At 42.1% G+C, this 14,661-nt stretch overlaps 1 protein-coding gene across 2 annotated transcripts in view; it reads right to left on the reverse strand.

The window, feature by feature from the left end:
- Positions 1-656: 656 nt before the first annotated feature.
- The window catches only part of LOC117949908 (1-phosphatidylinositol 4,5-bisphosphate phosphodiesterase gamma-1-like), a 25,285-nt gene continuing 11,280 nt past the window's right edge, over positions 657-14,661 (reverse strand). For both annotated transcript variants that reach the window (XM_034880499.1, XM_034880500.1), the window contains 21 exons: positions 13,983-14,103; positions 12,987-13,155; positions 12,153-12,272; positions 11,972-12,079; positions 11,007-11,191; positions 10,171-10,371; positions 9,960-10,094; positions 8,999-9,182; positions 8,282-8,359; positions 6,899-7,002; positions 6,498-6,594; positions 5,663-5,729; positions 4,855-5,018; positions 4,533-4,629; positions 4,207-4,431; positions 3,167-3,312; positions 2,914-3,028; positions 2,665-2,826; positions 2,447-2,535; positions 1,219-1,403; positions 657-848 (listed from right to left, as the gene is read on the reverse strand). In XM_034880499.1, the coding sequence (XP_034736390.1) occupies positions 788-848; positions 1,219-1,403; positions 2,447-2,535; positions 2,665-2,826; positions 2,914-3,028; positions 3,167-3,312; positions 4,207-4,431; positions 4,533-4,629; positions 4,855-5,018; positions 5,663-5,729; positions 6,498-6,594; positions 6,899-7,002; positions 8,282-8,359; positions 8,999-9,182; positions 9,960-10,094; positions 10,171-10,371; positions 11,007-11,191; positions 11,972-12,079; positions 12,153-12,272; positions 12,987-13,155; positions 13,983-14,103 (2,813 nt within the window). In that variant the 3' untranslated portion in view covers positions 657-787. The remainder of the gene's footprint in view (positions 849-1,218; positions 1,404-2,446; positions 2,536-2,664; positions 2,827-2,913; positions 3,029-3,166; positions 3,313-4,206; positions 4,432-4,532; positions 4,630-4,854; positions 5,019-5,662; positions 5,730-6,497; positions 6,595-6,898; positions 7,003-8,281; positions 8,360-8,998; positions 9,183-9,959; positions 10,095-10,170; positions 10,372-11,006; positions 11,192-11,971; positions 12,080-12,152; positions 12,273-12,986; positions 13,156-13,982; positions 14,104-14,661) is intronic.

Here is a 14,661-nt window from a genome sequence, read left to right on the forward strand (position 1 = left end):
TCCAGTTGTACAGAAGGTTTTCTGTTTCTTTGTTAAACACTAGAGTTATCATACTGTACAAAGAGCAGTACATCGAAGGCACATACATATTTACTTTTTTGCTACACATGCCCATTGCTCCCTTTTTCCATCTTTATACATTTCTTTAATTCCACTCATCTAAAATGAGCTTTTTCTCTCTTTAATATCCTTTTTGAATTTGATGGGCTTCAAACTTAATCTGTTGATTTTAGTTCAGTTTCGTGTAAGTAATCTTTTTCTTCTCATCATTTTGCAGTGTTATATTTTGTTGTAAAAATCTTGATTAGAACGCCAACAAATAATCAATTTCATTATTCATTGATGTTGGAAAGTATTGAAAAACGCCTGTCAATATTTCCTAAAGCTCAGCGTGGCATCTTCAAATAGCTTGTTTAAAAAAAATGAAATTATCTATTTGATTATCTAGGTAGCAAGTGTTTGGTATTTAGCTTGAAAAATGACCGGATCAATTTATGGATTAAATATCGAACTATTATTATAGTCAAGAAGTTCAATTCTTCTGTCTGTATTGTTTTCATGAAAACATCAGAAGAAACCCGTCTCCTGTCAGCTCTTAATGTGTTTCAGCCACAGGTCCATGATTGTTTTTATAGCTTAGTGAGGTCTCCTTTTGCTCTGCTGTTAGTCCAGCATGGTGCTGTGAAGTCTCCCATTATTATGTGAAAGAACATGATTTTATTTCCAGTTATAAGTGGATTGCGTGTCGCTGCACTGCTGCGGGGGCAGTGAGTGTTTGTGTCGGAGGTTAGCTGCGCTTTGCTGCCACCTGCTGCCTCAGCTTCTCCCTCCTCTTCTTCTCCATCAGCCTGGAAAAGCAAAAAATTTATATATAAATATATATTATTTTGTGTCATGTTGACACCTTGAGCTCTGGGAACAATGCGTATTTTTGCTGACGTTTATATACAGTAGATAAAGGATTAATTAAGAAAATAATCATACATAAAATAACATATAACTGCATCTAACAAGTATTTTTTTATTTAAATCATTTGTTTCCTCTTTTTTATTGCTTGTATGAAGTCATTCCAGCTGTCCAAAAATAGCAAAATAACAAAAAATTGTAATTACTATTCTGTTGGCAATTAACAATGGAGTGTAAAGGCTGTCTACACAAATCAATTAACACAAAATTGATCTCTACATCTTTTCCCCCGAGAGTGTATCTGTGGTCACCTGCGGTTTCGAGCCTCCACCAGCTCGCTGAGCTGGTCCTGAGCCGCCCGGAGCTCCTCCAGACTCTGCTGGTAGCTGAGATCCCCTGAGCCCGAGCGCTCCAGGAGGGAAACCTGGTTGGACAGCTCGCTGGTTCGATCCCGCAGCCGCTGGATGGACACGTACAGGTTCTCATCGTCTTCCTCCTGCAGCCGCCGTGGGGAACGGAGAACAGCAAGGTGAGTGGAAGTTGTTATGTAAAGGATAACGTAGAGCGAGCCGCTCATTAAATCAGCCTGAAGGGATTCTGCTTTGCATCCCGGTTAACTTCACCACTGGGGAGCGCCGCTTTACAAACAGGTTAGCGCTCCACCCTCTTACTCACTTTGTGATCCGCTGATCAGCAGTATGAGCGCCATTTATGCGCAAATATTGATTATTATCGCTGCTGATCAAAGACTCTGGCGGACCTTCTTAACAATCCATTCAAAAGTTTTTAAATCAATACATGTGCTCATAAGAAGCTTATACAGCTACAGATGAAATGGAGGGAGAGGCTTAAGGCAACAGATCATTAGTTATCTCAGTCACCAAGGCAACCGGGCTACTGCCGGCAAACTAACATCTGAATGAATCGCCGTGTAGTAAGCAGGAGAATGCAAGAAGGTCATGTTTGTGAATTTTCCTTCTCTCTACCTCTCTCCCCCAACTTTACCCCTCTCTTTACTTCTAGCTTTCTCTCTCTCTCCCTCCAACTGTCTCCCCCCTCGCTCTTACTCCCTCACTCTTCTTTTCCTTCTCTAACTTTTACCCCCCCTCCAATTCTCCTTCTCTCAACTCCCCTGCTCCCCCTTTCTACCTCTGCTTAACTTTACTTCTCCCTCTCTACTTCTCCTCTCTCTCCATAACTTTACTCTCTTTTTACCTCTACTTCTCCCTCTCCCTCTCCAACTCCAACAGTCTCCCCCTCTCTAACTTTACCCCTTTAACTCCCCTCCCATATCTACCTCCCCTTCTACCTCTTTCTAATCCTCTCTCCACCATTACTTCTCCCTCTCTCTCCAACCATTCCCCCCCCTTTAATCACTGTCTACTTCTCTGTACCCCTTCTTTACCCCTTTCCCCACCCAGTCTACTTCCCTCCCACACTTTACCTCTACCCCTCTCTTTACCTCTACTTCCCTCCCACACTTTACCTCTACCCCTCTCTTTACCTCTACTTCTCCCTCCCCAGGAACCAGTGATGTACCTTTGCATTGACGATCTCTATGTGGACCAGTAGTGATGCCAGTTCCAGCTCTTCACTGTAGTTGTTCTTCAGAGGGATGCTCCTGTAGCCTGACAAGACACGAAGACCTTTAATTATGGTTGGCTTCTTTTAATTATGTAACCATGTCATTAAAACAGGGGTTCTGCAATATTAGAAATGATTTGCTTAAGGCATGATATAAGTTATTCTGCATTCACCGGTTCGTAGCAGGCGCACGGGGAAGGTGGCCTGTGCCAGGAAGTTGGGATCACTGAACATGTCCTCCTCGTAGACAGTGAAGCGTAGAAAGGCGAAGGTGGGGTTGTGGATGTCAAACACAAACTGCTTCTGTACCCACACAGGATTCAGACCGTTATCAGCTGGGAGGTAAAAGAAAAATACATCCATTACATTCAGCATGAATGGGAATCAAATCAATTAAGGCAACAAGGCGGCAGTCGTCTTACCTACTACATCTGTCTTGCACTTGCAGCTGTCGTAATCTGCTCCGTAGATCTCCACCTCCACAAAGGGACAGACGATGCTGCGGCCATTTTTAGGCAGATGACGGGCCCCCAGCACCTGATCCAGGAACAGTGGATGAATGTTGAAAGCCGGTACAACGCTGGAAATGTTTAGGTGTGACCAGACAAAATTCATCTCGCTACAGGTTCAATACTTGTATGTATTGTGTGTGTGTGTCTCTGTGATGGATCGGACCTGTAACTGGATGGTGATTGGCTCCACGTGTAAGGTGTCCTTGTCGAAAGGGTCAAAGGCCTCGTCCCTCATGACGTCAGGCTGGGGAACGAAGCCGCTGGCACCTCCGAGCATGAACAAGGCCTGGTTCAGCTGCATGGGTTTATCTGCACACGCACACACACACACACACACACACACACACACACACACACACACACACACACACACACACACACACACACACACACACACACACACACACACACACACACACACACACACACACACACACACACACACACACACACACACACACACACACACACACACACACACACACACACACACACACACACACACACACACACAGTTGTGTCTTACAGCTGACACCCTCAGTGTTGCTGCAACATTTGACGGGTGTGTCCATCAGAGGACCCAAGGGCTGAACCTGGTTATCCTCCTCGAGAGAGTCTAACATCACTAAGACAAAACCTAATGATGCATTCAGGTACTTATTTAGACCTAGTAAAGAGGTGTTATGTTTATAACCAGGAAATAGTTATCTCTTCCCTTGGTTACCACTGTATTGCAGGCATTTGAAACTAGAGGCCAAATGTGATGATTAGGGTTAAGTTGCTTATCTGCAGATATACTTTTTACTATAACACTGTAATTAAATCTTTAGTTACAAGTAGAAGAGTCAGTTTGTCAAAATGTTGGTACTACTCTAGTACTTGTTTGCTGTAACACCTCTAATAACAAAATCTAAAATTACAGCCTGCACAAAGAAGCTGATTTAATGCAAGTCAGGCCAAATATCTTGATCCATGTGGTTACCAAGAAAACATCTGTTTTACTTATTTTTTCCTTTCAGCTTTATGGATGAGTAGCTATGATAAGGAAAATAAAGTAGCTGCAGAATCAGCTTATCAGTCTATCTGGAAAGACTCTATGCTCTTATCTTTGAGAAAAGACTCAATGTGTAGAGAAACGTCTCTTGTAAATTCTCCAGGTACTGCTTTGTCACTGTGTCAACACTGGACCACCTGCTCACTGACCTGGGGTCTGGAAATTGAGTGCGACCAGCTGGGAGCCACAGAGCCACATGGGCAGCGGGTCGTAGTTGGACGAGTCCAGCCTCTGTCCCCGGGGATAAACTCTGGAAAGCTGACGGCGGTTGTACTGCAGGAAGCGTTTCCCTCTGCTGCGTGTTGCAAACTTCTCTGCCTTTGTTTCTGGGAAGGAGGACATGTCCCGGTAACACGCCCTCTCTGTCCCGATCTCTGGAGGCAGCAGCAAATCAAAAAAAGAGTTACCCCAGAAACTAAGAAAAGAAAAACTAAATAGTGAAGATAGAGACGAAGAGAGAGCAGTTGGTCCTTACTGTCCTCGTTGAAGGGGACAGGTCTGCAGTAGACCACGAGCTCAGACAGCTCCACCGCGATCTTCTTCCTCCTCTCCATTTGCTTCTCCTCCTGCATCTGTTATCATGGAGATAAGCCAACCATATTAATCAACCAATACAATATCTAAAAAAAAATCCCTTTCAAATATTGGTTACTTTCGAGACAGCAGCAATGCAGCCACACAATTCAGTTCCCAATGATTAGTCTTCACATTATGTCATTGAATGTTATAAAGTGAAGTTTTGAAAGTCAGAGTGTTTATCCCAAAGATTTGGTTTGCGTGGCTTTGGCCACACTGACCCGAGCATCGGCGTTTTGCGCGGCCTCTCTGATCTTGCCGACCCAGCTGGTTAAGTCCTCCAGACTGTCGGCTGCAACATCCAGAGTCTGGACCGGGTGGGACAGCTGCTGGGAGTGTATCGTGAACACGTAGGGACGAGAATTCTTCCCGTCCTTGTGCACCACTGAAGAAAGACGGAGGACGAGATGAAGTGTCAGTTTAGTGGGAGAAAGCACTTTGCTATGAGGGCTCATAGGTAATAAATCTGTTTTCATCTACTAATAGAGCTATTACAAAACAGGAAAATCAAAACGCATGAATCTGGGTTCACTTTAAATTTGTAATAAACGATTTGAAAAAAATATGTGGCCCAGCTAGTGGAATTTGAAACTTTTTGTATGACTGCAATCAATTAGTGGGAAGAAAAAATGTTAATGCAAATAGTTTCTTGAACATGAAACGTATCCGCATGTACGTTTGTGTTCAAGATGGTTGGTTGGTTGGTTTAGGAACGGATCAATTACATAGGAATCTGCAGTGACTGATGGTAGCTAAATGTGAAAGAATATGTATCTAATTAGTGAAAATATTGGGTAGTTTACACAAAAATGCAGATAAGTTTACAAATGTGTTGAATTTTGCTAGATTGTAAGACAATTGTAAGAGACTTTGAAGGAGAATTTGGTTGTACATGATGTGTAGTTTTTGGTAGGGTTTTCTGGGTTAAATTGCATAACTAAAATTGGCAAGTCACACTAAAAAAAAAAACACAAATAAGCCTCATCTGACGGAGAATACCTCAGTTTGTCTCATGTTTAGGGGACTCACCGACATGGCACGTGGGTACGTCAATGAAGCCCTTGAGGAATGTTCCAAGAGGACTGTTCTCTGTAGACTGAGACAACAATACAAAAATAAGATTGATTGTGATCTGAAGTTTATTTTTTGAATGAATTAAATCTTTATTTCAAAAGATTACAAGAAAAAAAAATATTATTTACATATACTGAACAAAGTTGTAACGCAACACTTGTTTGTGCCCCCATTTTTCATGAGCTGAACTCAAAGATCTGAGACTTTTTCTATGTACGCAAAAGACTTATTTAACTCAAATGTTTATCACAAAAGTGTCTAAATCTGTGTTAGTGAGCATTTCTCCTTTGCCAAGATAATCCATCCACAGGTGTGGCATATCAACTGTATTGGAGGGAGGGGTCCGAAAACCTGTCAGTATCTGGTGTTATGGTTAGGGTCTCATAGGCATCTTAATATGCCACACCTGTAATGTGGATGGTTTTCTCGGCAAAGGAGAAGTGCTCACTAACACAGATTTAGACAGACTTGTGAACAATATTTGAGATAAATAAGCCTTTTTTTTTTTTTTTTTACATAGAAAAAAATCTAAGATGTTTGAGTTCAACTCAGGAAAAATGGGGGCAAAAACGAAAGTGTTGCGTTTACAATTTTGTACAATAAAACAAAAACAAAAAAAATGTCTTGTCCCGTTGGAAAAGAGATCGGGTCCTACCACCAGTCTGTACCACATCTAAATAAAAATACTACTTCAATTTCCGTCCTACTTTATCCAGACATTAAGATAAGGTAGAACAAACAAAACCACATCTGACATTGATAAATCTTCCACGTAAGAATGCAAACTCACCACTTGGTCCAGCTCTCTGGTGGGAGAACTGGGAACCTCGTCCACATAGTTAGCAGGAAACCACAGCTGTTTCTTCCCTCCGTAGTCACCTCGCCACCTAAACACAAATTGGACTAATGGACTAAAGCGAAAGAAAGAACTACAACACAGAATTTTTTTTTTAAATATGTCAATGAGCATTAGAGGCAGCGTTGCATGGACGTAGTAACATTTAAGACCTGTTTTAAATTATTAAAGACCTAGAACACAATACTTTTAAAGATTTATTTTAATTTTAGACTTTGTAGGACCCCACAGAAACCCTGATTTAGACAGATAATAATCAAAATCCTTATGGAGAACTTCCAGAACCACACTGGATGTTATCAGACGCACAGGGAGTCGCACTGAGGCTCACTCACCAGCCGCCCTCCTGCTTGTCCACGTTGAGGATGAGCGCCTGTTTGGGGAAACAGAGCTCGTCGTCCCTCTGAGCTCGGTAGTCGTACAGAGCTTTGACCGTACACTGGAACACACAGCAGCAAGGGATTCACCATCAGACTGAGCTTAAACACAACACTTAAAGACGGCAGTAAGGACTAGGGCTGCATGATATGAGGAAAATATGCGATAACGTTGTTGAATGTTGTGATAACGAGATAACTTGCGATAAATAAGCAGAAATCAAAGTGTACTCAGTTCTGCATTTCTTTCTTTTTTAAAGATTTTTTGTGGCATTTTAGGCCTTTAATTTGTAACAGGACAGGTTAAGACATTAGAGGGGAAATGTCATGCAGCAAAGGGCCGAAGGTCGGAGTCAAACCCGGCCGGCTGCGTTGAGGAGTAAAACCTCTAGATATGGGCGCCCGCTCTACCAACTGAGCCACCTGGGCGCCCTCTGTTCTGCATTTCTGCAGCTTTGAGTATTCTGCTAAAGTACAACGAGTTGCTCATTGAATCTAAAACAAATAAAAGGAAATCATTTCCAACACTCTTTTATTGAACAAATTGAACACAACATTTTTTTAAACTGCAGTTTTCTCCTGATATTTTCTGTCAGCTGACACAAAAAATCTTTGTGTGCCTTTCGCGATATGAGGCAGCCTTTCGCGATGTGCTTATTATGCCAGTTGATATGGCAATATTGATTAAAAAAAAAATATATATATATATATATATATATATATATATATATATATATATATATATATATATATATATATATATATATATATATATATATATATATGTATATATATTTATATATAATGCAGCCATAAAAGGGATACACCTTCAGTCTGTCTGCCACAGTGTGCACATAGATACAACCTCTAAGGGGAGCCAAAGTCAAAAAGACTTAATCTTAAATATTGTTTCCATTTCCACACACAAAAACCATCTCTTTGCTCTAATGTGTCTTCCCCACCCCCCATCTTCCTCTTTCACTAATCAAAGAACAAAAATCCCTCCCACTGCAGACGCTGGAGTTTTATCCAACAGGGAAACTAAACTCATCTTCAGCATGAATAACTTTACTATCTACACTTTAAATGATTACACTCCACTTCTAATATTTCTGCTTTTGCAGTACAAAGTTGTATGCAAATATGAACCAACTTGTACTTGTTGTACTGCTATAGGTTGTTTATCTCTTTACTGCTCCTGATGATTATCAAGCAAGTCATATCCATAGTAGCTTATCAGGTATTCACCTCTGCTAATCATTTCCTAAATGACGATTGAATTACAACAATAACAACACACAGAGTGAACTGAAGGTCCGCAGTACAAACCCTCTCACTTACCCGGGCGGAGGGCATCTTATTGGCCTCCACGTAGAAGTGAGGCGTGCGGACCTCATACAGCGCCCCGTAGTCGAGCTCCTGACAAACAAACCACAAATACTGTTTACTCCCGTAGAGTAATGCTGCTGCCGGAGTTGATGCACTGTGAAATGTTTCTCAATAAATGGATGAAGTGTTTACAACGGCAATCTTCAACAGGAGCGATTCTAGACCATTTCAAACAGAGGAGCCACATGAGATTTTAGGGGTCCCAAATATACTGAGCCCAGTGTTTACCCACCATACAGTGGGTTTGGTTCCACAAAAGACTAACGATGCATGTAACTATACACACATGAATACTCATTCACCTACTTTTTATGTACCACTGCACATGAATAACCTCCCCTTTTTGGCTATAAAGGTGGGGTTAAAAATTAAATGGTAATATTTGCCTGATTACTCATTAAGCTTGCATCGATATTGACTGGAAAAAGGCTCCATTAATCTGGAAGTCACATTTTTTTGATATAATTCATTCACATCTTTATGTCTTTTATCGAAAGACTTCAACATTCACTTGTCAAATAAAAAACATTAAATAGAACATGTCATAACAGGCCAACAGACTGTCAAAACATGCATTTAGCTTTTTGGTTTGGGAAAACCAAGTGTGTGTGTGTGTGTGTGTGTGTGTGTGTGTGTGTGTGTGTGTGTGTGTGTGTGTGTGTCTCTCACCGTGGTGCCCATGCGGTCCAGAGTGTCCTCGTTGATGGGGTAGCGGAGCCTCATCTTGCGGTACAGAGGATGCTTCTCGTAGTAGCTGACGAGATCGACCAGACTCTCAAACTCCGCCGAGCTGCCCAACATGAAGAGACGGCCCTCCTGCTGGATCCGACAGTGTTTGATCTTCCCCTCCGCCCTGCAGACGGAGGACGGACACAGGAAGAAAAATTAGCCACTAAAACAAAAAGATACAATGGAGTTTTTTGGTGTGTTTTTTTTTTTAAAAGAGCCCTATTATGCTTTTTGAGATTTTCCCTATATTTTAGTGTGCTTTGTGAATGTTTGTGTATGAAACAGATGTGTAAGGTAACCAAATAAAGCTTTTTCTTAGCCCGGAAATCCAGATCCAAATCCAAAAGATTAAGGGTCTGGCTTCGAGTAATGAAAGTCGCCCATCTCGAGGGGCGGCACCAAGCGTGCATTTGAAAATCTCACTGCACGCAATTGGATAACACTACGACCAATCACAACAACACACGGGGTGACGTATCCAGAGCCCCATACGCTTAGCTAGCAGTGGAGTTAACTGGTAGATTAGACTGTTGTCATCTGTTCAGCTCGCCTCTGGCCCCGCCTACATCAGATACAGCGATGTGATTGGTGGCCCCGCCTATATCAGATACACCGATGTGATTGGTGCAGTTTGACTACAAGGGCATAGTTAATGAGCAGCATTACTCGATGCCAGAGTAACTCACTGAGCAAATTCTAATTCTCTGGATTAGAAACTCTGGATTTCCAGGGTAGCTTTCTCTCCAACAGAACTTCTTTTCTCTTTTTTTTTTGTTCCTGTTTAAAATTCCTCAATTGTAAACCTGTTCTAGTAGACCCCACGAGGACAAATATGATACTGAAGGAATATAATAGGGGCTATTGAAATGAAACTGATGAGTTTATGTTGTCGTTGTTTTACCTGAAGGAGATGGCGTAGGAGTTGTGTTCGCTGCGTTTTCGCACCAAGAAAGCTCCGTCTCGGGGGACACGCATCAGCATGTGTTCAGCCTGAACACGGGACAGACTGGAGTGGTACCACCTGGACAACACAAAGCTATTCTATTCAGTAATTGATGAACTTTTTTCCCCCCTTTACTTTCACACACATCAAAGGCGAGCGCCAGACTCACTCTCGGCTCTCGTGTGCGTTGGGCTGAGGCACGGGGCTGCCCAGCCGCATCTCAAACTCGTTGCAGCGCAGCGGCGTGTCTCGGTAGTGGCAGATGAGGCGGTAGAGGCTCTCAAACACCAGATTGTCGGTCAGGTAGAAGCGTGTGGAGCCGGACTCCTGCCGCGAATGGATCCTGCAGTGCTGGACTCGACCGGAGCGCCTGGAAGAGGAGGAGTTAGTACGCGGATTTCTATTAATCTTTCATAATATTAAGCTAAAACTTGGAGTACTACAACCAACAGATTAAGAACATTAAAAAAACACAAAAAACATCTTTATGGACACACAACAAACATCTTTCTCACACACACACACACACAGACACACACACACACAATCCAATTGTCATGATTGCAGGCCCACAGTGATACAGAGGATCACATGTCCGTGAGGGTTGGTAGGGGGGAGTGTATAATCACAATGCATATGGGGGGGGGGGGGTGTAAATTAAACTGCTGAGAAGATTTTTAGTTTATTCCTAATAATATTTAGTTATTGATTAACTGACATCGTAAATTGGCAGACAAGGGAAAGATGCACCAGAGCGCCCCAAATATTAGATTTTTAAGTGGCTTCCTAATACAAATAAATAATCTTCCCAATGCAATAAATAAAAAAAAAAATCTTTCCAATTCAGATTTTGTGACAAATTATCAATCTTTAAATTTTATCCTTATTAATGTCATGTTCAGTTCACTTCAAAACTAAATTTGAACAAATGCTGAAACAGTTTTTCCTCCAAACTCTCCCCAATAACTTTATAAATGTGTTTCTACATTCCCTTGTGTTACCAACCAGAACGAGAGGGTGTAGTCCCCGACAAACGTCTCGCTCTCCCGGACCAGGAAGGTGCCGTCTTTGGCTCCGCCCTCGCAGTACTCCTGCAGGAGCTTCTCCGCGACCTGTCGGCCGTCGCGGCCTCCGCCCAGCTTCCCGTGGAACCAGCGCTCCGCACAGTGCTGCTCGTTGTTGTTACACTCCTGACGTAGAACAGGAGAGTAGGAGTGAGCCTCGTCTGTACCGGACTAATGCTTTCTTTGCAGATTAGATTGACTTTATTGATCTCAAATTGGGAAATGTCAGTGCTCCAGCAGCAAATATAAGACAAGCAGCACACATACAAAAGAAATATTAAATAGGATAGAAGAATAGATAGAAGAACTATTCCAAAATTCCCAAAATATACACAGGAAAGCATGTTTAAACGTATATAAAAGGGGCAAATAACAACGTACAACCTACTGAAATTCAGGGCAGGGATGATATGTCTTTCCCTGATATCATTCTTTTAAGATGCATTGTACTGCATTTTTTATTTATTCCGATTTGATAGTATTGGTTATTGGAATTTTCTTTTCCTTCTTTAAGGAAACTAAAAGCTGTGTGATACACTTCTAGAGACAATACATCATGAGACATTTCTAAAAACTAATGTTTTTGCTGTTGTTTTTGATTTAAAGTAGTTTTTGGGACATTTTAGGCCTTTATTCGATGAGAGAGGGAATGACATGCAGCAAAGGGCCACAGGTCGGAGCCGAACCTGCGCCCGCTGCGTTGAGGAGTAAACCTCTATATATGGGCACACACTCGACCAGATGAGCTACCCAGGTGCCCAAAAATGACTGTTTTCTAAGACGAATGCACTTCACATGTCAGTAAGTCGGACATTTATTGCATTTGTAAAGAACATGACATGGATTGATGAGTCAGTGTCCTCCTTTCCACCACTGCTTCAAATTATTTGTCCTCATTATAATCACCTCTTTTCCTTCCTCGTCCTCCTCTTCTTCAGCTGTCTGGTAGTGAGACGTCTCCTCCGAGTAGTAAATCTTATTACTGGTCAGGACAAAATAGTGTGGAGTCCAGGTCTGTGAATCAGAAACATGTCAGTAACACACACTACACGGACTGTACCATAGATGTCTATTAGAAATCACGCACGTGGTCAATGGGGTCTTCCAGGTAGAGGATGCCGTTCTTCCGAGAGTTGCTGATGTCGTTTTCAGAGTAGCTGGCGGAAGTCACCTCTTCATAAAGCGTGCCTTCCACCAGTTTCTTGTGCTGTAACATAGTGAAGAAACGTTTCGAGACACAGTGTCTAAAACACGGGAGTGTTTTACTGCATGCCTGCACTGTGTTGTAACTTCTGACCAACTTTATCTCTCATGTAACAGGTTTTTATGGAGGTCAGACATCATGCTTGAGGGGGCGTCCTCTAGCTCACCCAGTAAAGTGTGTCCAGCCATCCAATCACAGTGAAGGAGGGGTGGGACAAATGACAACATAAAGACCCCCCATCATGCACAAGTGCTGAATAACAACAAGGGAGCAGTAAAAATGAACACGGCTGGACCGTATGTATCTTTCCTATCTTTCTGCTTGCTTCCCCCTTCCCTCCATTTAGAACAAATACTCTAACCCTACCGGTGCCGACCCATAAGCTCCAAACCATTCTAGCTCTTCCAGCGTGTTTTCAGAAGAGCGTCTGGCATTTTCAGCTGGGACAAAATGCTTTGGTTGACAGGCAACCTAGTTAAATAAAAACCAGCGGCTGTCCGACCAATGAGAATTTGGTTGTACAAGAGCAAATAGACCAACTAATTGACCGACTGACCTGGAGAGGCTGGACCTACGCCGAGTCTGCACCTTCTCTCAAAGATCTCTTTCCTTGGCTCTGTGTCTGTTGCTCTATTATAACATGGTCAGTTTTACACTGCTGACTTTGAATGCTGTGTCCGGTATGGTTTTCCACGTAGTGTGTGTTTGTCTGTGTACCTTGATGAGGATCTTCCTGCGGAGCTGGTAGGGTGAGGGAAGCTCCTCGGCGTTGTTATCAACGGGCTTGGTGAGCAGCAGATCTCCAAACACCTTCTTAAAGTGTGTGGCCATGTTCCTCTGCTGGACCACGCTGCAGTGGTCCTCGATGGACAAGATCACAGGATACCTGCACAGGTACAACAGCAGGCTGGTGCTTAGATGTCTCAAACTAACCAGGCAATAGAATACTAGGTAATTTAAGACAATTTTTGGGGACTTTTACATCTTTAATTTTTGACAGGACAGCTAGGTGAGAGAGGCGGGGGGGAGACATGCAGGAAATAGGTTGGATTCGAACCCTGGACCTCTGTGTCAATGCATAAACCTGAAAGTACATGTGCGCCTGCTCTATCACTAATCCAACCTGGCCACAAAATTGTGATTTTAAATTTGTAAAATTTGCGAAATTTATTTTTTAAGTCATATTTTTTATTTATTTATTTATTAGCAATAATTCACCTGAATATTTTTAGTTTTTACGGTACCACCAACAGCAATTACATCACATCCATTTCTAGCTAATCTGAGCAAAATCTGAAAATGCAGAAAAATCCATGTTATGTCCTTCTTATACAAATGAAAGAAATGTCACACTGACCGACTTGTGACATGCATTCTTCTTAGAAAACAATTTGTTTTTAAAAATGTCTCATTATATGTTGTCCCTAGAAGTATAACACTTATAACTTTTGTTTTTGTTAAAGAAGGAAAAGAAAATTGCAATATTCAATACTATTGGATTGCATTACTTGTAGAATTGCAATCAATAAAAATTGATATCCAATTGGCACCCATGTATCGTGGAAGAACCAAACCGCCCCGGCCCTAGTGAACACCAAAACACTGTTTACTATGATAAGGTTGGGACAGCGCTGGCATCGTCACCTAGACCGGTGTGACCAGTCGAACCCAGTTAACACATGTCATCAGGATGAAGACCAGCTCCAAACTTACTCCGACGTGACGAAGGCGTGCTCTTTGATGGTGTGCAGCACATCCAGGAATTTGATCTTGGAGGTCAACGTGTGGCCGTGGTAGATGATCGGCAGGTCGTCAGGTCCGTCCCAGCAGTCCACTGAGATCACAAAACCACACGTTAGATGAGCAGCTAAATATCCTCCGCTTCACAGTAACAGTGGGCCACATGGAGAAAGTCATATTTCACAATATATTTTACCAAATACAGTACCAGTCAGAAGTTTGTACACACTTCCTATTCAAGTGAATGGTTAAAGGACAGAAACTAACCGGTTAGCATGAATACTAGGGGGACTACAGTGACGCGGTGTGGAGGCACCAGCAGTTTAGTTGTCATTACTTAGAATTCCTCATGGCGAAGCCAGAAACTATGCACGACTTTCACAAAATTAGTCATAAATAATGTGGATACAAGGCAAATAATAAAACAGCTACTAGGTCAGATAGGTTCAGAAAATTACATCATTGTGAGGCAGCCGTTAAAACAAGATAAAGAGTTGAGTCTTATCAGGATATCACGATTTCCAAAATGTAAGACAATATCTAGCCTTCTAATTGGATGTTGATATACAAACCTGATTCCAAAAAAGTTGGGACACTGTACAAATTGTGAGTAAAAAAGGAATGGAATAATTTAGAAATCTCATAAACATAT

The sequence above is a fragment of the Etheostoma cragini genome, chromosome 9 (genome assembly GCF_013103735.1).
Source record: "Etheostoma cragini isolate CJK2018 chromosome 9, CSU_Ecrag_1.0, whole genome shotgun sequence".
NCBI classification, from domain to species: Eukaryota; Metazoa; Chordata; class Actinopteri; order Perciformes; family Percidae; genus Etheostoma; species Etheostoma cragini.